This window comes from Elephas maximus, chromosome 12 (genome assembly GCF_024166365.1).
Source record: "Elephas maximus indicus isolate mEleMax1 chromosome 12, mEleMax1 primary haplotype, whole genome shotgun sequence".
NCBI classification, from domain to species: Eukaryota; Metazoa; Chordata; class Mammalia; order Proboscidea; family Elephantidae; genus Elephas; species Elephas maximus.
In genome coordinates, this window is record NC_064830.1 from 18,297,771 (window position 1) to 18,325,377 (window position 27,607).

Sequence of the window (27,607 nt, forward strand, 5' to 3'; positions counted from 1 at the left end):
TTTTTTCCTTTTAAGTAAATTTCCTTGTAACTTGAGGGACTGATGACATCTTTACAAGGTAAGAGTTTCACTTCTGGGTTGGTTTATAGGAGCCCTGGTGTACAGTGGTTAAGAGTTTGGCTGTTAACCAAAAGGTTGGCAGTTTGAGTCCAGCAGCTGCTTCTTGGAAACCCCATGGGGCTGTTCTAATCTGTCCTATAGGGTTGCTTTGAGTCAGAATAGACTCAACAGCAATGGGTGTTATCACCTTAAGGTATCCACTCGCCTAACATCATTGTTGGGATGATGTGCTTGGCAATCTCTCTGGGAGCAGTATAACGTTTTGGCAGCCTCCTGTTGTATAAGACTCGACTTTTCTAACAATGTAAGTTTATCCACATGGAGATTATCTACATCCATCTCTATCTGTAACTGACCTCCATGACAGGCATCAAATTACTTTTCTCTCAATTATATTGTTGGTGATACTCTTCACAATCTCCCATACTCAGCTACTCTAATTAGTTATAAAGCCAGAAGCAAAAACTTAATCTCTGTAAGGTGTGTGCTCATTAGTAAAATGAGACTAATACATACTATTAGCCACTTATGATTTTTCAGGATTAAGAAATAACACATGAAAAGTGTTGAACGGCTTACCTGCATAGTAAGCATTCAACTATTAAGTAAAATAAAAGGTTGAAATAGAAAACACCTTACTTATTATAATCCAACCCTCATCATCTCAGAGCTAAATTCTAAGATTAAATACCTACTTAGTACTCCAATGGACATTAAAACTCAAGTTGTTTCTGGACAGTTTACTCACTGGAAGGGGGATAAGGTAGAACCCCAAAACCTATATCATAATCTTTCGAGCTGCTTAAGCACTTTGAAAACAAAACAACTCTTTGTCCCAAAAGTTTAGTTTGTTTTTAGATATAACATTTTACTTATTTTGAATTTCAAACCACCCTAAAGATAGGTATAAAATTTCTTTTTAGCAAAAAAGAGAACGTGTTTTAAAAGGCTGGGATCTTGTTGAACTGATGGTTCAACTGATCCTTACTGAATTTCTACTTTCTGAAAAGCTCTATACTGGGCACTGGGAAAACAAGAGTCAATGAAACATAGTCTCTGTCCTCAGAGAGCTTCCAGTCTAAACAGAAAGACACACAAATAAACAGGTTATTTTGATACTGTGTTGTCAATACCAGGGATTGGATAAACACAAAAATTTCCAATCTGGACAACTAACTGGATGATGCTGATGACAAATGATAATAATTGCAATGGTCTTGATCTTGAATAACTTTCAGTGCTCACAATGAGCTAGCTATTGTGTTAAGCTCTTTCTATATTATTACCTCTTTTAGTCCTCACGATATCCTATGAAACTACACTTGGTGCCATTTTACAGAAGAGAAATGTGATGCTAAGAGCAGTTAACTGACATATTCAAAGTCACACAGCTAGCAGGGCAAGGCACTCAGGCTGGATTCCATTTCTGTCTGACTTCAGAAGTCTAAGCTGTTTCCCATTACCTTACACTGTTCTCAAAGATATTTAAATAAATAATTAAGAGTGTAATCTGATTCTCAGTTAAAGATTTACAGATGATAGTTAAAAAAAAAAATGCTGAAGCCCAATAGAAGCAGATAAAATGATCGACTATATTTACAAGACGCTAACACGTGTCTTCCAAAAGCAAAATTTTCAAAATCAATAGCAGACAGAGCTGCCTTTGAACAACAACAAAAGACTGCTAAATGGAAATCAAAAGGATACTCTAATGTTCCTGAACTGGGAGACTTAATATTTAAGATGGCAATATTACACAAAGCAATCCACAGATTCAGTGTAATTCATATCACAATTCCGATGGCCTTTTTTATAGAAATGGAAAAGCTGATCCTCAAATTCACATGGAATTGCAAGGGGCTCCAAAGAGCCAAAATAATCTTGAAAAAGAAGAATAAAATTGGAAGACTCAAACTTCCGGATTTCAAAACAAACTACAAAGCTGTAGTAATCAAAACAATCTGGTACTGGCACAAAGACAGACATATAGACCAATGGAACAGACTTCAGAGTACAGAAATATATATCTATGGCCAGTTGGTTTTCAACAAGAGCATCAAGAACATTCAATGGAGAAAGAATCGTCTTTTCAACAAATGATGCTGAGACAACTGGATCTCCACACGCAAAAGGATGAAGCTGGATCCCCACCTCATACCACCTGCAGAAGTTACCTCAAAATGGAATTAACTATAAGAGCTAAAACCATAAAATTCTTAGAAGAAAATATAGGGGTAAATCTTCATGGCCTTAGATTTGGCAATGAATTCTTAGATATGACACAAGAAACAGAAGCAGCAAAAAAATAAATAAATTGGACTTCATCAAAATTACAAACTTTTGTACCTCAAAGGACACTATCAAGAAAGTGAAAAGAATCTACCGAATGGGAGAAGTTATTTGCAAATCATCTATCTGACGAGGGTCTAGCATCCAGAATATATAAACAACTCTTACAACTCAACAACAAAAATACAATCAAATTAAAAAATGAGCCAAGAACTTAGACATTTCTCCAAAAAATATACAAATAGCCAACAATACATGAAAAGATACTCAACATCATTAGTCATTAAAACCAAAAAACCCATTGCTGTCAAGTCGATTCCGACTCATAGCGACCCTATAGGACACAGCAGAACTGCCCCATACAGTTTCCAAGGAGTACCTGGTGGTTTGAACTGCCAACCTTCTGGTTAGCTGCCGTAGCTCTTACCACTACCCCACCAGTGTTTCCCATTAGTCATTAGGGAAATGCAAATCAAAAGCACAATGAGGCAGCAGTTCACACCCAGTAAAATGGCTATAATAACTTTAAAAAGGAAAAAAAAAAAATAACAAGTGTTGGTGCGGATGTGGGAAAATTGGAATTCTCGTATGTGGCTGATGGGAATGTAAAATAATTCAGTCACTGTGGAAAAGTTTGGCAGTTTCTCAAAAAGTTAAAGAAAGGATTACCATATGACACAGCAATTCCACTCCCAGGTATATATGCAAAAGAACTGAAAACAGGTACTCAAACAAATATATGTATACACCTGTTTATAGCTGTTGATTGCCAGTCAAGAAATCAAAAGATGCACTGCATTGGGTAAATCTGCTGCAAAGGACCTCTTTAAAGTGGTGAAGGGCAAAGATGTCACCTTGAAGACTAAGGTGCGCCTGACCCAAGCCATGATATTTTCAATCACATCCTATGCATGTGAAAGCTGGACAACGAATCAGGAAGGCCGAAGAAGAATTGACGCCTTTGAAATGTGGTGTTGGGGAAGAATATTGATTACACCATGGACTGCCAAAAGAACGAACAAATCTGTCTTAGAAGAAGTACAACCAGAATGCTCCTTAGAAACAAGGATGCCAAGACTGCGTCTTATATACTTTGGACATGTCAGGAAGGAACAGTCCCTGGAGAAGGACATCATGCTTGGCAGAATACAGGGTCAGCGGAAAAGAGGAAGACCCTCGAGGAGGTGGACTGACACAGTGGCTCCAACAATGAGCTCAAGCCTAACAACAATTGTGAGGATGGCGCAGGACCGGGCAGTGTTTAGTTCTGTTGTGCATAGCGTCGCTATGAGTTGGAACCAACTCAACGGCACCTAACAACAACATGTTTGTTGCAGTACTATTCTCAACAGCCAAAAGGTGGAAACAACCCAAGTGTTCATCAGTGGATAAATGGATAAACAAATTGGTGTATATATGTATATAAAATAAAAAATTATTCAATCATAAAAAGGAATGAAATACTGATACATGCTATACTGTGGATGAACCTTGAAAGCATCACGCTAACTGAAAGAAGCCAGACACAAAAGCCACGTATTGTATGATTCCATGTGTATGACATGTCCAGAATAAATAAATCCACAGTTGCAGAATGCAGATTGGTAGTTGCCAGCAGCTAAGGCCAGGGGAGAATGAAGAGCAACTGTTTAATGGATACGATGCTTTCTTTTGGGGTGATGAAAATGTTTTGGAATTAGATAGAGGCGGTGCTGTACAATACTGTGAATGTACTAACTGTGACTGAATTTGACACTTTAAAATGATTAATTGGATGCTATGTGAATTTCCCTCAATTAAAAAAAAATTTTTTTAAGGCATACTCTACTTCCTCAGTCATAGTAACAAAGAGTTACTGTTCTCTGTACTTTAGTGCTTGAAAAGTTCCATAATAAAAAAAGTTTAAAAAACATACTACCCCATGGCATGGTTTACAAGACTTTTAAATAATATCACTGAGAAACTGAAGAAAACTCTGATGATGTAAATGTGATGCTGTCAAGGAAGTAAAAAAGATCACATAAAATATTTTGAAGAGATTATATTTAAATGCTTGGACTACACATGTATCCATGATGGGCAGTGCCCCTTTCAGGACTGGTCAATCACATAGCACAGATGTGGAGGCTGAATAATTATCTCTGACTAGTTTTTCATGAGTTTCTAGGAAACATTTGAACTGCCAGAAGCACAAGGTACATTAAGAAATACCAATATATTCCAGCCCTCAGAAGACTCAACAAACACGTGCTCGCACAGACACAGAGGCGTTTTCAAAGTCCCCCAGATTTTACACACCACAACTGCAACTACTAAACTACAGATCATGGGAGTGCATTTTCATCCTTTCAGGGAATTCTCATCTCTAACAACAGTCTACAGAAACCAAACCAAACCAAACCAAACTCACTGCTGTCAAATCGATCCCGACTCACAGCGACCCTATAGGATAGAGTAGAACTGCCCTGTAGAGCTTCCAAGGAGCGCCTGGAGGATTCGAACTGCCAACCTTTTGGTTAGCAGCCGTAGCACTTAACCACTACACCACCAGGGTTTCCAGTCTACAGAAAAGAAACCTAGAAATCCTCATCTACAAGTATGCAAACAATATGGCAAATGAGCAAGGAGCATAAGCTCTCACTTAAGAAAGGAAACTCCTAAAGAAATTACAAAGAAGGCCTTCCACTGAGAGTCTCTTGCTGCTTTGCCAAGACGGTGTGCTAGTCTCCTGACTTCAACACATTGCAGTGACCTGTGCTAAACAGGAAGTGTGATGTTTCTGTACTTTCAGCTTTTGGGGTAGCCCTGTCAACTGAAAAAGGGGGGTGACTAAAGAAGCACACGTACATAACCTTGGGCACGTGCATACACACACACACATCCACCCCTCATCTGAAGGGTCATATATAAAACCTTTCCATCATAAATAATTCTTCCACACCAAAAACAAACGAACAAACCATTTTCATTAATGGTGGAGTCTAGGAAATGGTTAGAGTTCTACTAATGAGCTTTACCAGACTCTTAAAAGTCACTTGCAGGGGGGAGGGGAGGTATATATATATGTACATATGTCTGTGTGTGTTTATGTATTTTAATGGTTTGTCTTGGCATAAAAGAAATGCAAAAGAGGTGAAAAATACTAGTCATGAGAGAATAAAACATCTTTATATGCTTTTTCTTTATCTGTCTTTTTTCATAAATTATAAATATTAAATAGTTCCCTCTGAAAACCAGACTTTGGAGAAAGCATAGTCTGTAAAAATTGAAAGCCCTACTTTTTATTTTTTTGTATTAAAAATAAAAATAAAAGATAGCCTATGAGAAAAAGCCTTAAAAGTAAATATAAGAACAACCTAAATAGCATATCTTCCTACATACTCAAATCTCAAATACATCCATTTAGATAGGATCAAAATAATTACTTACCATCCGAAGCAAAAAAGTGCAAGATAAAGGCCCAAAAGAGTAGCAACTACATGTCTTATAAAAGAGCTAGTTTTGCTTGAACGTAGATAAATTCGAAACCAAATGGCTGCTAGCAAGGCAAAGAGTTGGCACACTACAAAGTTGACCTGTAAAGAAAAATTAAAATTTCATATTAGCAACAGACTTAAATGTTTCACATGATAATACATTTAAATTCTCAGGACAAAAATCCCAAGGTTACACAAAATGAAGCTCTTCCAGTTTCCAAAAACAAACACCAAACATCAGGGGCCTTTCCATGAATGACAGCCTCAAGTTCAAAGTGACAGTCAAATGCATACTGTTTGTGCTACACGTGGCAGGGGGCATGTGGCACCCACCAGTGTGGGGAAAGGCACGGAAGGGCACCTGGAAGAATCGGGGATACTCGGGCTGCAGAACATAGAAAGAGAAAGCACAGGGTAGCCCTACTGGTTTAAGGGAAAAAGAAAATTGGTTTAACTAGTTAGGCAATTCTGGAAAAAAAAAAAATTTTTTTTTTTTTAATTCTGAAAGTGGTAGGAAAAACTGCTCAGAGTTTCTCCAAAATGCTCTGGCATAGGGTCAAGATCTCAGGGGTATGAGAGTTCAGGGACTGAGAGTCTTGGTCAAATTCATTCTCATCCACTTAGAATTCTGTAGCCATTTGTAGGGGTAGGGTGGAAGTGAAAGGGAGTCTGCTGCTTCAAAAATTACCACTTGTCAAAAAGTGGAAAACAAATATCCTAGCTCTGAGGTATATCAAGGATTGGTTTGTGAGGCAAACAGTAGAAAGTTAATAGACAAAGTAACTTTCAGAAAGGCAAGAGGGAAAATGTTAATTTTTAAATTTCCTCATTACCTGCTAAGAGTTACATTGCCCTTAACTTGCAGAAATGAAATATATAATTGTGATATAGGTGCTGCTCTTTTTTTCCTAGATTTCTTTTGCCCTGGCAAAATGACAATGTAAAAGGCTAAAAAGTATAAGAACCCCTGAGAATATTTAAAGATGGGGGGAAAATCTCCATTTCTCTTTTATGGAATATATCCCTCACAGAATGTAAAGAAAAATACATTTTAAAACCTATAAGGAAAAAAAATCCTTTTTGACATAATGAAGTTGTAAAAAAAAAAAAAAAATTATCACAACAAAAACAAATCACTTTTTCAGGCACCCAAATTATGAACAAATCACACTATCTACATGTAGATGTTTCCATAGATTCATAGAGATATCTCTGCCTAAAGACACAGACAACTACGTTCTTTTTCTTGCATTACAAAGTTTCAGAAAGACAAGCTGAACATTGTTGTGCATTGTCTAAGAGACCATTGTGCTTTAAAACGGTTAAACTCAATACAAGTAAAATGTCTTTCCAAAAGATTATAAGCACTTTTTCCCTCCTAAAGTGTTCTAACAGTATTCAAAAATAGGAGAAAGAAGAAAAAATCAAGCAAAAGCAAATAAATCAGAAAAAACCAATATTCTTGATATTAATAACTACTCACATCTACATCACTTCTTACTGTTTAAAAACTTCCAGGTATCTCTTAATCAGCAAGTATTTATGGGGCGAAGCATAGGGCAGAACCCTAAAGGCCCCCAATGGTTAAGTCCAAGACTCAGTAATAGCAGCAGGCAGAAGGAGCGCTCTCCTGAGAAGTGTAAGAACTAGCTAACTTTGTGGGGAGGGAAGCACTCAAGAGAGGATTTCAAGAAGCTGTGGTCGTTGTCAAATGCCATAGAGCATAAAGTCAAAACCAAGCCACATAACTGGGCAATAACAACTTTATTGGTGACCTTGGTGAGAGTAGTTCAAGTAGAATGTCCACAGTGGAAAGTCACATTTTACTAATGAGGAAAACAGTCTCAGTGTTTAGGTGACTTGTCTCAAATCACACAGCTTAAGAATAATTCACATATCTAGCCACTAATTGCCAGTGTAATTGTGCAGGAGATACAAAGAAGCATGAAATGTGGTCCAGTTCCTTAAGAACAAAAGAAGCGAGTTACAGACACAGCACTAGAATGCACATTTGTAAGCACTAAGACAGAGCCCTGGTGGTGTAGTGGTTAAGTGCTACGGCTGCTAACCAAGAGGTCGGCAGTTGGAATCCACCAGGCGCTCTTTGGAAACTCTACGGGGCAGTTCTACTCTGTCCTATAGGGTCACTATGTGTCCGAATCGACCCAAAAGCAGTGGGTTTGGTTTTTGGTTTTTAAGGCACAGCACCAGAGAAATCCAGGGGAAGGAGCACTTGATTCCCCGACCTAGGAAAAGCCTCCAAAAGGCAGCACCTGTTTTTGAGCCTTGTATTTGGCCTTGAAGGATAAGAAGGATTTGGATGGGCAGACAATGGTAGGAATTTCAGGAGGAAGCAGCAGCATAATTCTTATCAAGAAAAAAGTCTATACACCATCAAGGAAAAGAATTTCAGACCATCTATTTCTTTGCACGGAAAAGACTAGCACACACACACACACACACACACACAGAGCCATTCAAATAACTGTTCTTAAAGACGCCTTTGAATTGTGGTGTTGGCGAGGGGTACTGAATATACCAAGGACTGCCAGAAGAAGGAACAAATCTGTCTGGGAAGAAGTACAACCAGCACGGTCCTTAGAAGCAAGGATGGCAAGATTGCGTCTTACATACTTTGGACACTTTGTTAGAAGCGATCAGTCCCTGGAGAAGGACATCATGCTTGGCAATGTACAGGGTAAGCAGAAAAGAGGCAGACCCTCAATGCGGTGGAATGACACAGTAGCTGCAACAATGAGCTCAACCATAACGATTTTAAGGATGGCGCAGGAACGGGCAGTGTTTCATTTTGTTGGGCACAGGCTCGCTATAAGTCAGAACCAACTCAGCAGCACCTAACAACAACAAAGATCTTAAATGTAAAATTTTCCCAAACCAAAGCCATATCTTAGTCATCCTTTCACGGGTAGGGTAGGGCTGGGCTAGGGGGCGGGAGAGATACCAAGACAGAACACAGAAGCGTGTCCCTCTCAAAAGTCTAAACAGTCATCTCTGCCCTGAAGACTAACTGCTACAATTTATGGGGTTAATCACCATTCATCGTGTGCCGGCTATTTAACTGATGATTTCCTTTAGTTCTTAGAACAAACAGGTGCTATTTCCTCCATTTTACTCAACAAATTTAGGTAAATAGTTTAAGGTCACGTAGAATAAGAGGTTGTACCAGACTCAAACCCAAGCCTGACTGACTTATGAGCCTGTGGGGTTTCACAGCTGCCTCTGCTAGGCCAGCTGCTGCTTCCAGAGAATATCTAAAGGTCAAACTTGATTGCTACAGGCAAGACTTTTAAAAAGATGTTCTGTCAAATACTGCCATTCTATTCAACAAAACATCAACAAAAGGCTCCTTCCTGGATCTAGTAAACATGACCAAAAATACCCCATGTAGAGTTAGTATACATTTATTCTGGTTTGTTATAGATCAACTTTTCTATACAAGTTTTTTTCTAAATACAAAGAAATTCAGACTAAAAAGATTTCATGTTCCTTTTTCAAAACTGTTTTGTTGGAAATATACCTACTCAAAAGACCTACCATATGAAATGGTGTGTCTTAAAAAAAAAAAAAAAACCAACAACAAACATTTTAAAATTGCCCCCAGTAATCAGGGAGTGGAGCTGTGGTGGCACAGTGGTTAAGAGCTCAGTTGCTTACCAAAAGGCTGGCAGTTCAAATCCACCAGCCACTCCTTGGAAACCCCATGAGGCAGTTCTACTCTGTCCTGGGAGATGACTATGAGGCAGAATCGACTCAAAGGCAAAGGGTTTTGGTCTGGTTTTTTAAATTAGAAAATGAAGGGTGGGGAGGAAGACAGGGCACAGGAGGGAAGAGAGGAGCAAGAATGAAAATTCTTCCTAATTTAAGACTTACTTATAACCCATAATTTTACACAAAAAAGCAATCATTTTAGATATACCAGAAACCAAAAAACCAAACCCGTTGCTGTCGAGTTGATTCTGACCCATAGCAAGTAGAGCTACCCCAGCAAGGAGAACTGCTCCACAGGGTTTCCAAGAAGTGCCTGATGGATTTGAACTGCTGACCTTTTGGTTAAGCAGCTGTAGCACTTAACCACTACGCCACAGGAAGTGGTAAGAAAAGTGGTTTCTTCAACACCAAGTGACTTGACTCAATTCAACAATTAAGTTCGAGTCTAGGGGCAGCTTGAAGGCCCACAGTAATTTATGCCACTTTATGCTGATAGCAACAAGAATTCTTAACTTTCAACGACAAAGAAATTCTTAAAAACTCCCCAAATAAATTTGTAAAAGCATTTAGGAAGTGAAAAAAAAAAAAGCTGAAGTCATTAAAAAAAAAAAAAAAGGTTTTAAAAGCAGATGTCATAAAAGAAAAGATTGATAGGTTTTACCATACAAAGATTTAAAAGCTGCATATGGAAAAAAATGCGTAAGAAAAAAAGTCAAATTACAAAAAAGAAGTGGGGAAAAGTAATTGCAAAACATATGACAGGAAACGGAATTGCTTATTTAATATACAAAGAACTACACATCCGCAAGAAAAAGTATGAACAATCCAACAGAAAATCGGGGTAAAAGCATGAATGAACAACTGACAAAGAAATGTAAATGTCCAATAAAATTTTGAAAAACTATTCTCTCTCGACCATAATTAAAGAAGTGCACATTTAAGCACCACGTTGTGGAGGGAATGAGGGGGCTGACACTTTCCATGCTGTTGGTGACGTTTTTAACTTGGTGAAGCTCTCTAAAGGAAATCTGACAACAGTCTTCAAAACTTAAGAGTGCAATATCCATTACCAAGAAATCCAACATCTGGAAGTCTATCCCAGATACAAGTACACAAATGCACAAGAGAGTTATGCATTCAAGAGGGCTCACTGCAGCACTGTGTGAAACGGACATGAACAGTGTGCATCAGCAGGGGACCATTAAGCAAACGGTGTACATCTCACAGCAAGGAAGCATTTCCTATCAGTAGAAAAAAGCGGTATAATCAAATTAACTGGGGCAACTGGCTTTCATTTTGGAAAAAAAGTTATACCCCAGGTTCATAACCTAGGTTGCTGCACTCTTGAAACCCATCACCAGGTACATGCCAAGGCCACACTTCCCACAGGCTGCTCCCAGCAAAGAAGCGTGGCAGGGAAACTAAACAGGCCCATTTCTAGGAGACGCAAACTCCTCTGACAGGTGACTCTGGCTTGAGGACTCTCCATCGCCTTTACCGCGAACTTTCTTAACGCCTGCACCACAGTCTAAGACTCTTCCTTCCCTCTCCTCCACGAGGGTTAGGCTCCGTCTGACAGCTCCCTCTCACAGCTCCCTCTCGTTCTACCCTCACAGGTTTTTCCCCAACAAATCTCTTGCTCATCTAATTGTTCCTCAGCTCCTCAGAGAATACAAACTGACACAACTGTTACAGGCACTTCACAATTATAATCTCATTTAATCCTCACAACAACTCTATGAGGGAAATACTATTATTGCCATCTTACAGATGAAGAAACCTGACAGAAACAGTTTAACGACGATAACTAAGTTACAGATCAGCCTGGATCTACAGCCCGAATTCCTGACCATTACACATACTACCTCTTACATTTAAAAATAAATTCCAAATGACTAACAATCTATACACAACTGTGGTGGTCATTAGTGCTATACACCTACGTCAGGTTCTCTTCTTCCGGGCAGATGATTTGAGGATGGTTTGTTACCGCAGCAAAACCTAGCCTATCCTGAGCTGATTTAACTAAAACTTTATATGTCCGAAACAGGAATATAAAAGGGTATGTAATCTTATTTTAGGTAACAAATAATAACACTGATTTTATGTAATGAACAGATTTACTATATAAAATTAAAAACTTCTACGAAACGAAAGAACACTGTAAGCAAACTTAAAAGATAAGCAACAGTCTGAAAAGTATGTATGTATATATGATTAGTATTCAAAATGTAGAAAAGAGCTCCTAAAAATCAATAGGAAAACACACCAATTCAAATGAGAAGATAAAGGAACAATTCACAGAAACTAAAAATTAATTAAAAAGAACTGGTAAAATAATTGGGTAGATTGATATATTTTGACATGGAAGGTCACCACGATATAGTTTTAAATAACAAGGGAAAACCGCAGGAGAAGAAAAATCCAAGCTATTTATGTATACACTCATTCATTCTACATGTTTATTCTGTACTTACTGTGAGCCTACTACATGCTAGACATTAATACAGTATCAATATATTCTATTTATATATATTTCACTAATAGTTGTGCTCAACAAACCCTAGGTGTGCGCTAGGCACAGTGCTATGTGTAAGGATGATTTCATTTAATCCTCAAAACCATCTGTGCAACCAGGCAAGATTCAAAACCCAGACATCCTTACTCCAGAGCCCATGCTGTTAACCACTTACTAGTCTGCTTCCATAGGCTCACGCACAAAATACTAGACACTAAGCTGTTAGACGCGGTCGCCTCCAGGAAGGAGGTAAGAGAAAAGGAAGTGAGGCTTGAAATATCCCAACATTTCCAATATTACACGTACAACTGAAACCTCTGATTCTATTCCATTCATTCTCCCAAGAGTAATCACTAGCCTTAAGTTGGTTTGAAGTTTTCTCGTGCGTATTTTTGTATTTTTACCAACTGTATAATTTGCATATTGTATTGCTCTGAATATGTTAAACTTTATAAAATGGCACAAGACTGAATACAAGCTCCTGCATTTTTTTTTCACTTAACATTATGTTATTGACATTTAACCATGTAGATACCTGCTGTAGAGTATTCCATACCTGCAATACCTGGACTAGACTAGGTATACCTTCACTTGACTAGATATACTGTTAAGCTGCTCTCCTAAGCAGCCTGGCCAATTTACACTCCCACTGGCAGTGTGAGCTCTCACTGCTCCATGTTCTTCACAACAGTTGGTTCTGTCAGATTCCCAATTTCTGCCAAGCTGATGGATGTCAGACAGCATCTCACTGTTTTTTAATCTGTATGTCCCCTGATTACTAGTGAGGCTGTACATTTTTTGTATGTTTATTGGAAACTGCGTTTCCTCTTTATATTTTTGCCCATTTTTCACTGTGTCGTCTTTTTCATATTTAATATTTAAAGAGTCCTTTATATATTGGAAACTAAACTTTGGCAAATAGCTTCTCTGTCTACAGCTTGCCTTTTATCTTTGTGTATAGTGTCTTTGCCAACTGAGGTTTCCTTTATGGTTTGTGTGCTTTTTATTCTATATGTACAACTGTATTATTTAACCACACAGACACATATTTACGTATTTCATGGGTTATTTAATTTTAAAAAAAAGGAGAAAATAGTTCAAGTGTGATCACATCATTGGGAGAAACCCGGAATTCTGATTTTTCCATTTACAGCATTAAAACATTTATGGCTATCTACTGCCTACATGAGAAGCCCTGGTGGTGCATAGGTTAAGAGCTCAGGCTGCTAACCAAAAGGGTGGCAGTTAAAATTCACCAGAAAGATGTGGCAGTCTGCTTCTAAAAAGATTTACAGCCTTGGAAACCCGATGGGGGCAGTTGTACTCTGTCCTATAGGGTCACTATGAGTCAGAATTGACTCGATGGCAGTGGGTTTTTTGGCTTTTTATTGCCAACATAAACCAAGTATCTTAGAACTCCCAGTGCTAACATTTCCCAATTCTGTGTAATAAATTTTATTACATGTCATAAAACCTAAGTTATCCTCACAATACTCATATGAGATAAATGTTATCTCCATTTTAAAGGAAACGGCTAGCATGGCATAGTTGGGGCTAAACCTCTTAGCTCTGTCTCATGTTTTTTCTTTTAGTTCCAAAATTAAAACTGATCTTACCGTTTTCTCATTTTAACTAGACTTTAACTAGTCTAGATGCCTAGACTGAAAACATGGCTAAGAAAATGTAAAAATGTTATTCACAAATTCACATCCTGTCTCTACAACAAACTGTATTTCCTCTACCGTTTCATGCTTTAAATTTTCTCCCTCTTATTGGAACACAAGGGAGTGGATTTCTGGGGTGTTCAAAAAGTGTATCAAGTCATAAACTTATCAGGTGAGCCATTTTCTATATATATCTGCACTGTCCAATGGGACAGTCACTAGTCGCATGTGGTTATGAGCACTTAAATGTAGCTACTACAAACTGAGAAAATGTAACTATAAAATACACACCAGATTTTAAAGAGATAGTATAAAAAAAGAATGTAAAATATCTCAATAATTTTATATTGATTATATACACTGAAACAAGAATATTTTGAATATACCAGAAAAAATATAAAATAAACATTAATTTCATCTGTTTCTTTTTACCTTTTTAATGTGGCTACTAGAAAATTCAAACCTATGTATGTGGTCAGCATTTGTGGCTCACAATATATTGCTATTGACTATGCTAGTACATCTGATACATTTTACTCTAAAAGTTTAATTTTTTTCCTCCGTCTTATAAAATGGGTAACTTAAACTGCCACACATGCCATACAATGGTTTCTTACTCTCTACATCATATTGAAGCATTTTATAATAAGCCAAAAACTGACTTCTAATAAATTTAAAGTAAAAAAAACTTAAATTCTAAGACAGCTAAGGTGATTACAAATCTCGATAAATCAACAAAAGCAGTTAAAAAAAAATCAATCGCTACCTCTTTTTCTCTACTAATGGAATACAAAAAAATGTTCTAATGTCATTTTTCTCATAACCCATTGCCTTCCAGTCAATTCTCACTCATAGTGACCTACAGGACAGAGTAGAACTGCCCCACACAGTTTCCAAGGAGTGCCTGGTGGATTTGAGCTGCCGACCTTTTGATTAGCAGCTGTAGCTCTTAACCACTACGCCACCAGGGTTTCCACTTTTCTAATAGTAAAAATAAACTGTGGATAAGATATTTACGTTATTAGCCAGTCCCTCCTCCGGAGAACAACAAGTATTTGTGAGCCCCTTCATTGGTGGGAAGGTGTGGGGAGGGGCTCATACAGCATAAGGCCAAGGATCAAAGGGGCTCTCAAGGCCCCACAGGTATGACAACCTTTAGCTTCTTGAGCACTACGCTCTAACGTACCTGTATAAAACCTAGCTGTGTAATAACCACTTGGACAGCTAGGTAAAAACAAATTCTTGGATACATGTCCTAGAATTTTTTATTCCCAAGTCTGAAATAGTGCTTTGAATCTTTTTTTTTTTTTTTAATTTCCCAGGCAAAACTCATGGGCAGTTATCAAGTGTCCTCTTCGACCAAGCTGATCTACCACAAACAAACCTTAAAGTAAGGTAGACATTATGGAACCCAAAGGCATGGTTCACCACCCATCTGTCACTATGTCATACTATGGTAGCTTGCACGTCCACTAAGTGTAAAAATGCCTATATATATATATGTACACATTGTGATATATTCACACATTGGGAACTACACAACAATGAATGTGAAAAAATTAGTTTCTTGCAATATGGATTGAACTCAAGACATTAATATTGTGCAGAGGAAGTCATACATCTCTCGAATCCATTCATAATACATACATTATATACAGCATGAATCCATGCATACAAAGTTCAAATAACAAGCAATAAAGCACACTGTCTGAGGGTGCACATGTGAGTGATAAAACTATAAAGGAGAGCTGAAATGATTATCACTGGAGTCATTAGTGATTATCTGTGGAAGGAGGGGACACATTACCATCAGAGAGAAACATTCAGGGTGTTTTGGGGGCTGGTAATGTTCTATTTCTCGTCCCAGGTGATTACTCAGGTGTTCACTTTATAAATCTTTGTTAAATTTTATATATTAATTAGAGTAACACCAGGTGACAAAATAAAGAGAAAAAAAAATTTAATGGCTTAAACAAAACTGAGGTTCATTAGTCCAAAGCAGATAGTCCTGGTCACTGGGTAGCCTACCTTTGTGAGGTGACTTAGGGGCCTCCCTCCATTTTGTGGCTCTGTCATCCAGAACCTCATCGTTGCTACATCCAGCCATCAGAAGGGAATCATGAGAACATGGAAAAGGCATACTTGTTTCTAAAGAGACTTAGTCTGAAAATGGGACACATATCACTTTCACTTATATTCCACAGGCAGAGCTAGTAATATAGCACCATCAAACTGCAATGCAAGCTGGGAAATGGGGTCAAGTTGTGTGCCCAGGATAAAGAAGAAATAAACTGGTGACTAGCTAGCAGTCTCTCCTATACTTTACATACATATCACACACTTAAATGTGTTATATTTCACATTTAAAAAAGTAAAACATAAAAACTCTAGCTATACATTTAAGCCATCATGAGTCAACCCTAGTAAATAAGTTCAAAATGTTCTTTCACGTATGTAATTCAATTACAAAGACACAAGGCATGAAATTGATAATGAGTCGGTATTAAATGATGTTATGCATATGTGTTTATACCTTAAGTTTATTACAAATGTTTAAACCTGTAAAATCCTAATATTAAAGTGCCCTAAAAAATCATCTAGTCCAGGCCCCAGTCAACACAGCATTTCCCTCAGAAACTGCCTATAGATGGCCACCCATTTTCTGATTTCCAGAGACAGGAAGCTTACTACTTCATAAACCAATCTGTTCCATTGTTGGAAACCACCAATTTTTAAAAAAAGTTCTTCCTGACAGGGAGGTAAACTCTGCCTGCTTGCAGCTTCCATCAATTGTATCCCACCACCTGGGCTCTGAATCCCATCCTCTCCTACCTCCTCAGGGACCATGGCTCTAGCAATGACCTATTTATTCTCTTTTCTGAATCTTCATCTTCTCTCCATCAGCTCCATCCCTTTGACATATCAACAGGCTGTATCTCTATAATCTTTCTTTAAAAAAAAAATCTTTAAAAATACTCTGGTACAATTCTACTTCTCCTATCACCTAGCTATGCTTCCTTCTCCTTGCAGGCAAGCTTCTAAAAAAATAAGGACTCTATGATTGCTCCTTGGAAACTCTGTGGGCCAGTTCTACTCTGTCCTATAGGGTCGCTATGACTGGACGGCACTGGGTTTTTTTTTTTTTGGTCATGATTGTTACCTTCACTTTCTCACTGATCCCACAAATATGAACTAAGTACCTACTAAAGACCAGACGGAGCCTTAGTGGCACAGTGGTTAAGAGCTTGGCTGCTAACCAAAAGGCTGACAGTTCAAATCCACCAACCACTCCTTGGAAACCCTATAGAACAGTTCTATTCTGTCCCGTAAGGTCGCTATGAGTCAGAATCAACTCGATGAGAATGGGTTTTGGGTTAAGGACCAGATGCTCTGTCACCTCCTATACACATTCCATGGGAGCCCAGGTGGCACAGTGGTTAAGCACTTGGCTGCTAAACAAAAGGTCAACAGTTCAAACCCATCAGCCCCCCTGCAGGAGAAAGATGTAAAAGTCTGCTTCAGTAAAGATCTACAGCCTTGGAAACATTTAAAGCCTGCCCTATCAACTTTACGGCCACAGGTGTGGTTTTGGGTTATATACACTCCAGGTCACCGAACACCGGTTTTCATCCTGACTGTTCCACTGAAACCGCTCTTGCCAAAGGCAATGGTATCGTAGTCAAGGGAGATTTTCAGTCTTCACTTCCCTGACCCTCTCTAAGCGACTGACACTGTTATCCACTACAAATATTCTCTTCCTTGTTTCTGACCCTCTCTAAGCGACTGACACTGTTATCCACTACAAATATTCTCTTCCTTGTTTCTGACCCTCTCTAAGCGACTGACACTGTTATCCACTACAAATATTCTCTTCCTTGTTTCTGACCCTCTCTAAGCGACTGACACTGTTATCCACTACAAATATTCTCTTCCTTGTTTCTGACCCTCTCTAAGCGACTGACACTGTTATCCACTACAAATATTCTCTTCCTTGTTTCTGACCCTCTCTAAGCGACTGACACTGTTATCCACTACAAATATTCTCTTCCTTGTTTCTAGACATAATGCTTCAGTGTCACTTCCTCTGAGAAGTCCTCCTTGCCATTCATCTGGTGGCTACACTCACCCAGACCGAGTCAAGCATTCTTCTGTGGTTCGACAGCACCTACACGTATTTCCTTCACGGCATGTAGTATGCTATTTTAAAAATCAGAATACTGGTTTTGACTGTGAGCTCCTTGAGGATAATCACTGTACTTACTCCTGTCTATATGTTTCATGCAGAACAGAGAATTTGGTATATATTACTCAAAGTTTTTGCTTCATTTTTTTTTTTAAACAGAAACTGGTCCTATTTGTGTCTTCTGGAAAGACATAAAATAAGCCTAATCATGTTTCCACAAGGACAACCCCTCAAAAATCTGAAGTTGCACAATCCTCCCTGAGGCCACTTTTTCCAGAGAAAGCCACTCTAATTCATCAAATGCTACTTGGAAAACATGGTTTCCAGACTCTCTCCCAAATTTAAGAAAAAAATATATAATCACTCTGTGAAGGAAATTCCCATAAAATGCTATGGGAAAAGATCAAAACACATCTGAACAAATGGAAAGGCACACCATTCTTGAATAGGACAACTCAGTATCATAAAGATGTTAATCCCTGTATTAATCATTAAATTTAACTCCAAACCAATAAGAAGTCAAGAGGCTTTTTAAAAAAGGAAAAGTTAATTTTAAAATTAATACAGAAATATAGACCAGTGAGATACCCAAGAAATTTATGAGGGTGAACTTCCCCTTTCAGAGAAAAGCACATTTTTAAAAAAGCTACCATGATGAACAGACAGATCAATGAAAAGAATGAGAAGTCCAGGGATAGATTTAAACACATAATTGGAATTTAGAGTATGTTACTAATATACCATGGACTGCCAAAAGAATGAACAAATCTGCGTTGGAAGCAGTACAGCCAGAACGCTCCTTAAAAGCAAGGATGGCAAAACCTCTTCTCACAGACTTTGGACATGTTATCAGGAGGGACCAGTCCATGGAGAAAGACATCATGCTTGGTAGAGGATCAACAAAAAAAAGGAAGGCCCTCAATGAAATGGATTGACATAGTAACTACAACAACGGGCTCAAACACAGCAACGATTATGAGGATGGTACAGGATCAGGTAGTATTTCATTCTTTTGTACACAGGGTCATAATGAGTTGGAAGCGACTCAATGGCACCTAACAAAAACAGCGACAATATCTGAAAACGGTGAAGCACCGATAAATTATTCAATAAATACTGTTGGGATACCAGCGATGCCACATTGGGAAAAACAAAAAATTAAGCTGGATCACTACCTCAAACCTTAGACCAAAGTGTATCTAAGATTTAAACATAAAAATAATAAAATCATCACAGTGCCTGCTCAGTCACAGAAAAAAAATAGAATATTTTTATAATATGACTCCATAAAATGTTTTTAAGTATAAAATTGAGAAGCAATAAAAAAATTAAATACAATTCCATTAGATAATATAAAAATTCTCTTGTTGCAAAACATCATAAGCAAAGTCAAAAGACAAACAACAAACTTAAAAGGAGTATTTATAAGTCATATCACCAAGAGCTAATTTCCTTAATATACATACAAAACTCTACAGTCAATAAAAGAAAGACTACCGAATAAAAAATGGACAAAGTATAGGTATAGTCAGTTCTCAGAAACAAATACAAATGACTCATTCATATAAAAAGATGTTCAACCTTTCTAATAAGAGAAACGGAAATTAAAACTAGAATAAAATAACATTTTTCACCTATCAGATTGATAAAATAAACTTCAATAGCACTGTATTGTTGTTAAGTGTATAGGGAAGCAGAAATTCTTAAAACACTGCTGGAGGAAATCTATACTGATACAACGCTAACGGAAAGCAATACGGAAATGTGGGCAATAACGTATTGCTTTTACATATATGTATTACAGCATTGCTATAACAGGGAAAACCCAGGGTATTAGTTAAAGTATGATACATTAAGTCAATGGAATGCTAAACAGCCATCAAAAAGAATGAGGCAAACTTTTAAGTACTAATAATAATTGATCTTCTAGATACCCTATAGCAACAGAGCTTTTTTCCTTGCTAAGTGAATCCTAATTTTGTTGCCACCAGGCACCTATTTGCTCAAGAAAAGCCAGATCCTTCCTGCGTCTCATAAGGTGAACAGTGATTGGTCTCAGCCAATCGTTGTTGTTCTTGTTTATGTGCCCTTGAGTCAATTTCAATTCATAGTGACCTTATACAGGACACAGAACTGCCCCATAGTTTCGTAGGCTTGGATCGTTACAGGAGCAAGTAGCCCGGCCTTTTCTCCCACGAAGCAGCTGGTGAACTTGAGCCACCAACCTTTCAGTTAGCAGCCGAGCACTTAACCATTGTGCCACCAGGGCTCCTTCAGCCAATCACTGCCAACAACTAATTCAGGAAATGTACCTGTGACACAATTCTGACCAATGAGAAATAAGGCTAAGGACTACTGGGAAAGTCTTCCTTATTTGTAAAAACAGACACAAGACGGATATTGTTTTTACCAATGGGTTGTACAGTTTACATGACATACTACATAGAAAAGTCACCTAGGAATCACATGAGGAGCAGCCTAAAAGGAATAATAAGGAAAGCAGAACAGAAAGACTGAAGAACACAGGCCTTGATGACACTGCTGAGTCACTAAATTAACTAATCCTGGAAGCGTACTCTCTCCGGACTTCTACCAGTTGCCCTCAAGTTGATTCTGACTCATGGTGACCACATGAGTGTTAGCACAGAACTCCGCTCCATAAGGTTTTCTCAATGGCTGATTTTTTGGAAATAGATCATCAGGTCTTTCTTCTGAAGCACCCCTGAATGGACTCAAACCTCCTACCTTTTGGTTAGCTGCCCAGTGCATTAACTGTGTGTACTACCCAGGGACTCCTCTGGACTGCTAAGAGGTTAATAAGCATCCCCTTTGGAATATCTCTGGAAGGATACCCACGTAAGTGGTTAGCAATGACTGTCCGTCAGGACAGATAATAAGAGTAGAAGGGAGACTCATTTTTCACTGTATAGCCCCGTTGGTCCTTTTTATTTTGCCCCAAAAGCATTTATTATCTATCCCAAAATAAATATTCTTTTTAAAAGTGATACATGCTTGTTTTCAAATTTTCAAACAAAAATTAAGAGTCAAAATTTAACATACTATTTCTCTCATCTTCCTATATTGAATCTGCATCGCTAGTTTCATTCCACTAAATTTTATGTAACAGTAACCAGGTCTTCAAGGATATAGCATTTTCAAACATTATTAGGTCACTGCTATAGAAAAAACAACTTTTTCAAGCATGAGGTAAATTAAACTCCACTATTGGTTTTACTGGTACCGTCAACTTTGATAAGGTTATATAAAACACATTTAATTTAAGAACTAGTACCTCCATAAGAATATTGTCCGAAATAGTGCTGAAAGATGAGCCCCCTGGGTTAGAAGGCACTGAAAACACACAGGGGCCACAATAATGGACTACAGCACATCAAAGATGGTGCAGATGGTGCAGAACCTGGCAATGTTTCCTTCTGCTGTACATGGGGTCACCATGAGCTGAAGCCATCTCAACAGCAGCTAACGACGACCACCTCCCCGTAAAGAGTGAAAATGTATTTAAATCTACAAATTTAGAAAAGAGCTTTTGATAAACCACCATAAAAATTTAAAGTTTGCCAAGTAAAAATAAAATTCTACGCAAATGCAAACTGAATGCAGCCAAAACTGTCTTCTTTCCTGCAGCCTCACCCATCCCATCAAACAGACCTTTCCTCCGGTGTCCCTTTTCTTAATTAATGGCATCACTTCAACTCATTCCTCAAGCTAGAAACCCTGAGTAGCCTTTACCTATACTTTGGGCTTCCATACTTTTAAATAATTTCTATATGGTGCTTATTCATTGAATTGTCACTGATTAACTTGCTAGTCTAAATTTCCCGTTAGGCTGTGAGCTTCTCAAAGCTTGGGCCCACAATTTAGTCATCTGTGATTCTACCCATTCCTGTATGGAGTGCCTGGCTTTTTCTGTGTTTTGAAATCACTGACAGAAAAAGTGAAAAAAAAAATTTCATGCCTCAAGAGTTTGCTTAAAATCAGGGAGTAGACTACTAAGAGTGTAACAGTTCATACTGATCTTTCACCTTTCTTAAGGGTTTAAAGCTCTTAATATTAAGTGCTACAATTTAAAATTTCATAACCATAAGTAAAGAAATTAATATAAGAATCATGAAGATGCATTCTATTGAACACCCAGGAAATACTTATTGTATTTACAATGGGTGAACAACAAAGACATGATTCCTGAACTCAGAAAACTTACAGGCCAGTAAGACAGACAATTAAATGAATAATAATAATAATGAAGACAGCTAAGTAGAGTGACACACAAAGGACTGGCATCATGAGGTCACAAAGTAGAGGGACTTATCTGACATGCCTCTCAGGACTATTTCCTACCTCCTGATTTATATGGCAAATACAGACTGTAATCCTATATAAATAAAATACACCTGGGTTTAGTCTGCTAAGGCCAGAACACTCCGGGTTTAGCCAGCAAAGAACCCTGCTCTACCAAGACAGGCTGTGATATTCCCTCCTCTTCCTTCCCAGACAATAGCACAAACAACTGCAAGACTAGAGACCAGATGCCCCACAGCCTCCTACTCCATGCTAAAGCTAGACTCCCAAAAAAAAAAATATTAATTGACAAATTCCTAAATATACTCTCAGATCATCCATAGAAACCAAAAAGCCATATGTATTTCCAACACACACAGAAACTAAAGCAGAAAGCAAATGATTTAATCAAGAAAACACAGAGCTTAAAAGTAAGTTTCTTCTACATACCAAGTTAGTTTGTCTAATTTTGATCACAGTTTTTAAAAACTACTTAAAATTCTTATGAACTAACTTAGAAGGAATTATCATATTTTCCTGTGAAATCAAAAGGTGCTAGATTAATTCTATCCCCAACTACTAAACTATGAAGCTCGAGTAAAGCCGATCTACTCAGTAAGTATAATCCAGATCAAAACAAAACAAAACTCAACACGATCCCCCTCCCCACCCTCCAAAAAATCACATGGAACACAGATACACAGAAAATACAGGTCTGCTTCCTATTCACAGAATACCTGTCAACTTGCTCTGACACACGAATAACCAAAGAACTCATCCCTGAGCAGAATAAAACCAAAAACCAACCCTTTGCCATCAGTTGGTTCCAGCTCATGGCAACCCCGTCTGTTATAGATTAAAACTGCTTTAGGTTAGCAAGCCTCTAGTGCCACGCAGGGACCCTGAATAGAATAAAGGGGGGATGAATACAAGAACAAGGAACTACTGACCTTTGTATTAAGAGGGTTTGGATTATATACACATCAGTGTTTGTCTCTTAAATGATTACAAATAGTATTAGCAGATCAGAAGATCTGCTGAAAGGAAAAAATTAAGAGTAGTCTAAGGCGCCCTGGTGGCATAACAGTTAAACACTCAGCTGCTAACCGAAAAGCTGGCAGTTCAAACCCACTCAGCCACTCTGCAGGAGAAAGAACTGGGTATCTGCTCCCATAAAGATTACAGCCTAGAAAACCCTATGGAGCAGTTCTACTCTGTCACGTGGGATTGCTAGGTGCTGAAAATCTCAACAGCACCTAACAACAGCAAACTCACATTACTGGATAAGCAAATCCTAGTATATCCATACAATGGGATACTACCTAGCAATAAAAAGGAATTAACTATTGATACGCACAACATGGATGGATCTCAAAATAAATATTCTGAGTGAAAGAAGCCAGAAAAAAGACTACCTACTGTATGATTCTATTTATATAAATTTCTAGAAAATGCAAACAAATCTATAGCAGCAAAAAGCAGATCAGTGGTTGCCCAGGGATGGGGGCTATGGGAACCAGGGAGAGGCAGGAGGAAATTTTTTGGAGTGATGGGTGTGTTCGCTATTTTTATTGTGGTAATAGTTTTACCAGTGGATACGTATGTTGAAACTCACCAAATTTTATACTTTAAACAGGTACAGTTTATTGTGGATCAATTACATTTCAATAAAGCTGTTGGAAAAAAAAAACTTTTAAATGAAAACTAAATTCACATTGACCTAGCTGAACACTTTACAACCTGATTATTTTCACTTTTGGGTGGGTATTTTGTTTTGTTTACATGCCAGGCTTTGTGAACAAGCAATTCTGGAATGAATACCAACATGGGATACTTACATGCCTGTATTTCATCCCCATCCATCACTTCCAAGGTTTCAGAAGCCAAAAAGCATTTTAGTGAAAATCCATCACTTAAGTTTCTCACGGAGACTCAACAAATGTCTGAGTTTTGGAAGAGAAGGGACCTTAAAGACCATCTAATCCAAATTCCTCAACTGAAAACAATAAATTGACGATCCCATCCTTTCATCCAGTCATATGACTCTGAAAATCCTCTATATGTTTCTGACACCTCTGAGCTTCAGACTCATATATTCAACTGTCAGTTAACCTCCTCACTTGAATATCTAAAAGTATCTAAAACTTACTGTAGTCAAAAAGGAACTCTTGACCTTCCCCCTACCAGCTTCTTCCCTAAATTTATACGGCCCCACCATATACCTAGCAATCAACCCTTGACTATCCTCTTCCTTATTTTCCACATCTAATCTGTATCTGGAAACCCTGGTGGCGTAGTGGTTAAGTGCTATGGCTGCTAACCAAAGGGTTGGCCGTTCGAATGCGCCAGGCGCTCCTTGGAAACTCTATGGGGCAGTTCTACTCTGTCCTATAGGGTCGCTATAAGTCGGAATCGACTCAACGGCGCTGGGTTTGGTTTTAGTTTTGGTTGAATCCATATTTAAGTCCTTTTAGATCCATCTCCAAATTACATCTCAAATTCATCCCCTATTCTCCATCTCCACTGCTGCCATCATTCCTGTCTAGACTAACCAAAGAAAAAACCAAATCCATTGCTGTTGAGTCAATTCTGACTCATAACAACTCTATAAGACAGAGTAGAACTGCCCCATAAGGTTTTTGAGGCTGTAAATCCTTATGAAAGCAGTATGCCACATCGTTCCCCCACAGAGCAGCTGGTGGGTTTGAACCGCCAACCTTTTGGTTAGCAGCCAAACTCTTAATCACTGTGCCACCACGGCTCCTTGCCTAGACAACCACTCCTAAAAGGTCTCCTTATTTCCTCTCTTGCCTCTACAATTTAGTTACCACACACTAGCCAGAGTCATCTGAACATATCAATTCCTCAGCTTTAAAATAACAGACTGCCCATCATTAAAATAATTAAAATAAAATCTTAAATTATTGTTAGCTGCTGTTGAGTCCTTACTCTGCCCCAAAAGAACCAGGCCCCTCTCCCACTTCATCTTCTACCACTGCTTCTCTTGCTGACCACATTTCAGCCACACTGATCTTATACACCAGACATTTCCACATCCAGGATAATACCTCCCCTTCTCCACAAGTACCTGGAATTGCATAATATTCAGTTATCTCACCAGTCGCTTCTTAAATGTCACATCTTTAGAAGGTTCTTCCCAAACCTAGCAATCTATGGTAGCATCCCCATTTTTCATCATATACAAAATTTTATTGACTTTACAGTAATTATCGCAACCTAAAATTATACTATAAATTTACTTAATTTATTAAAATTGTGTTCATTCATTCACTCTCTCATTCGTTGACTTATGCTTATGACCATCAGAAGCACTAGCACAAATAACAATGGTGATCCCTTCCTACTTTAACTTGAAAGCGCTCATCTCCAGTGGCCTAGTGTCAATGGGTAAAAAAGTGCCCACCCTCAAAAAAAAAAAAAGGTAAATTTCAACTATCCTATTAATTTTGTTGCTGTTGTTGCTTTTAGCTGCCCTCTAGTTGGCCTGGACTCATGGCGACCAGATACACACTGAACAAAATGCTGCCAAGTCCTGTGCCATCCCCATGATTGGTGGTGGATCAGTCTCTTGTAATAAATAGATGTTTCATCAGCTGATTTTCAGAAATAGACCGCCAGACCTTTCTTCCTAGTCTGTCTGAGTCTGGAAGCTCCACTGAAACCTGTCCAGCACCACAGCAACACGCAAGTCTCTAACGACAGACGGGTGGTGTCTGCGCATGAGGTTCAAGGGTGAAGAATTGAACCAGGTCTCCCACACGGAAGGCAAGAACTTTACCACTGAACCACCACTGCTTTCCCTACTAACTTTACAAGGCTTCAAATTATGTTTCCAAAGAACTGAAAAGCTCATTGTACTCCTGTGCTGCCTCAGTATCCTCAGATTTCAGCACATTACTCTCTCAGCTTTACAAATACGATGATTCTGAAATTATTCTGCCTCACACCAAAAATGGCACACTTTTCAAAAAAGTCCATGTCATGAAGAAAGGTATTAACTTTTAATGATTAGCTTGGGATCTCTGACACCTTGCCTTTTGAGTACTTAGCCATTATTCCGGATTAATACTCTATCCAGATGAGCTAATTTAAGCATTTTTAATTTCTTAGGTTTTTCTTTTAGAGATTTCAGACACTGCTACAAAAAAATTACAACAGATCATTTTTCCTTTTGATAACACACATTATAAATGACTCTATAATAAATCAATCACTAGAATGCACATTTCATCAGGGCAAGGATTTCTGTCTGTTTACTATCCCCAGGACCTATTCCTGGCACATGATCAGCACCGAACAACTACATGCTGCCAAATACTTGCAAGATCACATTTTGTTTTACCTTATTCAGATCACCATATTAACCCAAATTTGATGAGTACTGCCAATAATATTGTACTATCTTCTTGCTACTGCTCGATATCATTATAATGTCCGGTATGGGCTAAAAAGTTATTCTTTGATATAAGTCACAAGTATTTGGCTTCCAAACTATACAGTGCCATGTGACAAATCAGTCACAAGAGATAGCTATAAATTATCTACCATACAGTCTGATTAAGGTAGATTCTCTCATCTAAAGTTGGCTGAGGACGCAGGACAGTATCAGGAAACTCAACACGGGGTTGTGATGCATTGCCTCCACTACCAAAACCTGGAACAATAATTTCTGCTCTAGGGCTAGGGAGAAAGCCACAGATGGAAGACCATCTGGATGTCCCAGGCTACAGACTGCCAGATTATCAAATATTTACACCAACTCTGAGGTGAATACTAAATAGCCCTGCACAGCTGATTAAGAAACTCAAATTATGAACCATAGAAAAGACATTCCATTTTGAAGCGTGTCACAGGTAATTTGTTAGTACTGAAAATTAGTTACTAAATTTGTGAACAATTTACTTTAATAAAGATTATCCCCAAAACTTTACTCACTCACTCACATTTCTGTGTAAGAAACAAAAACAGTAACGACACAACTAGTTTGCTAGGAACTACACATAACACTGTGCACACAAATGGGAACGTGTCTCATATAAATGTCATCTATCATACCACAGCCAGCTGACAACTGCTGATCTAAAGTAAGCTGCAAATACAGACCTTGCTCTGGCCCCAACCAAGTCACCTCTGGCATTTACAACCTCTTTATGCCATAGTTTCTTAATATAAAAATAAGCATAAACCCTTGCAACATTTGTGGACTGTCAACTTTACAGAGAAAAAGAAAAACGAACAAACATCACATACACTTCTCATCCTTTCACCTACATGGTCTGCCTACCTGGCCAGCCAGACTGAGGGGTGGGGGCAAGAACTTACTTGTTTTAAAATTAATAATTATTTTTTGAACACAACATAGGATATT

General features: G+C 38.2%; 1 protein-coding gene across 2 annotated transcripts in view; it reads right to left on the reverse strand.

Moving 5' to 3' along the window:
- The window catches only part of MBOAT2 (membrane bound O-acyltransferase domain containing 2), a 216,344-nt gene that overhangs the window by 101,038 nt on the left and 87,699 nt on the right, over positions 1–27,607 (reverse strand). For both annotated transcript variants that reach the window (XM_049904678.1, XM_049904677.1), the window contains exon 2: positions 5,779–5,924. Coding sequence is in view for 1 of the 2 variants with exons in the window: in XM_049904677.1 (XP_049760634.1) it covers positions 5,779–5,924 (146 nt within the window). In the remaining variant the exon portion in view is untranslated. The remainder of the gene's footprint in view (positions 1–5,778; positions 5,925–27,607) is intronic.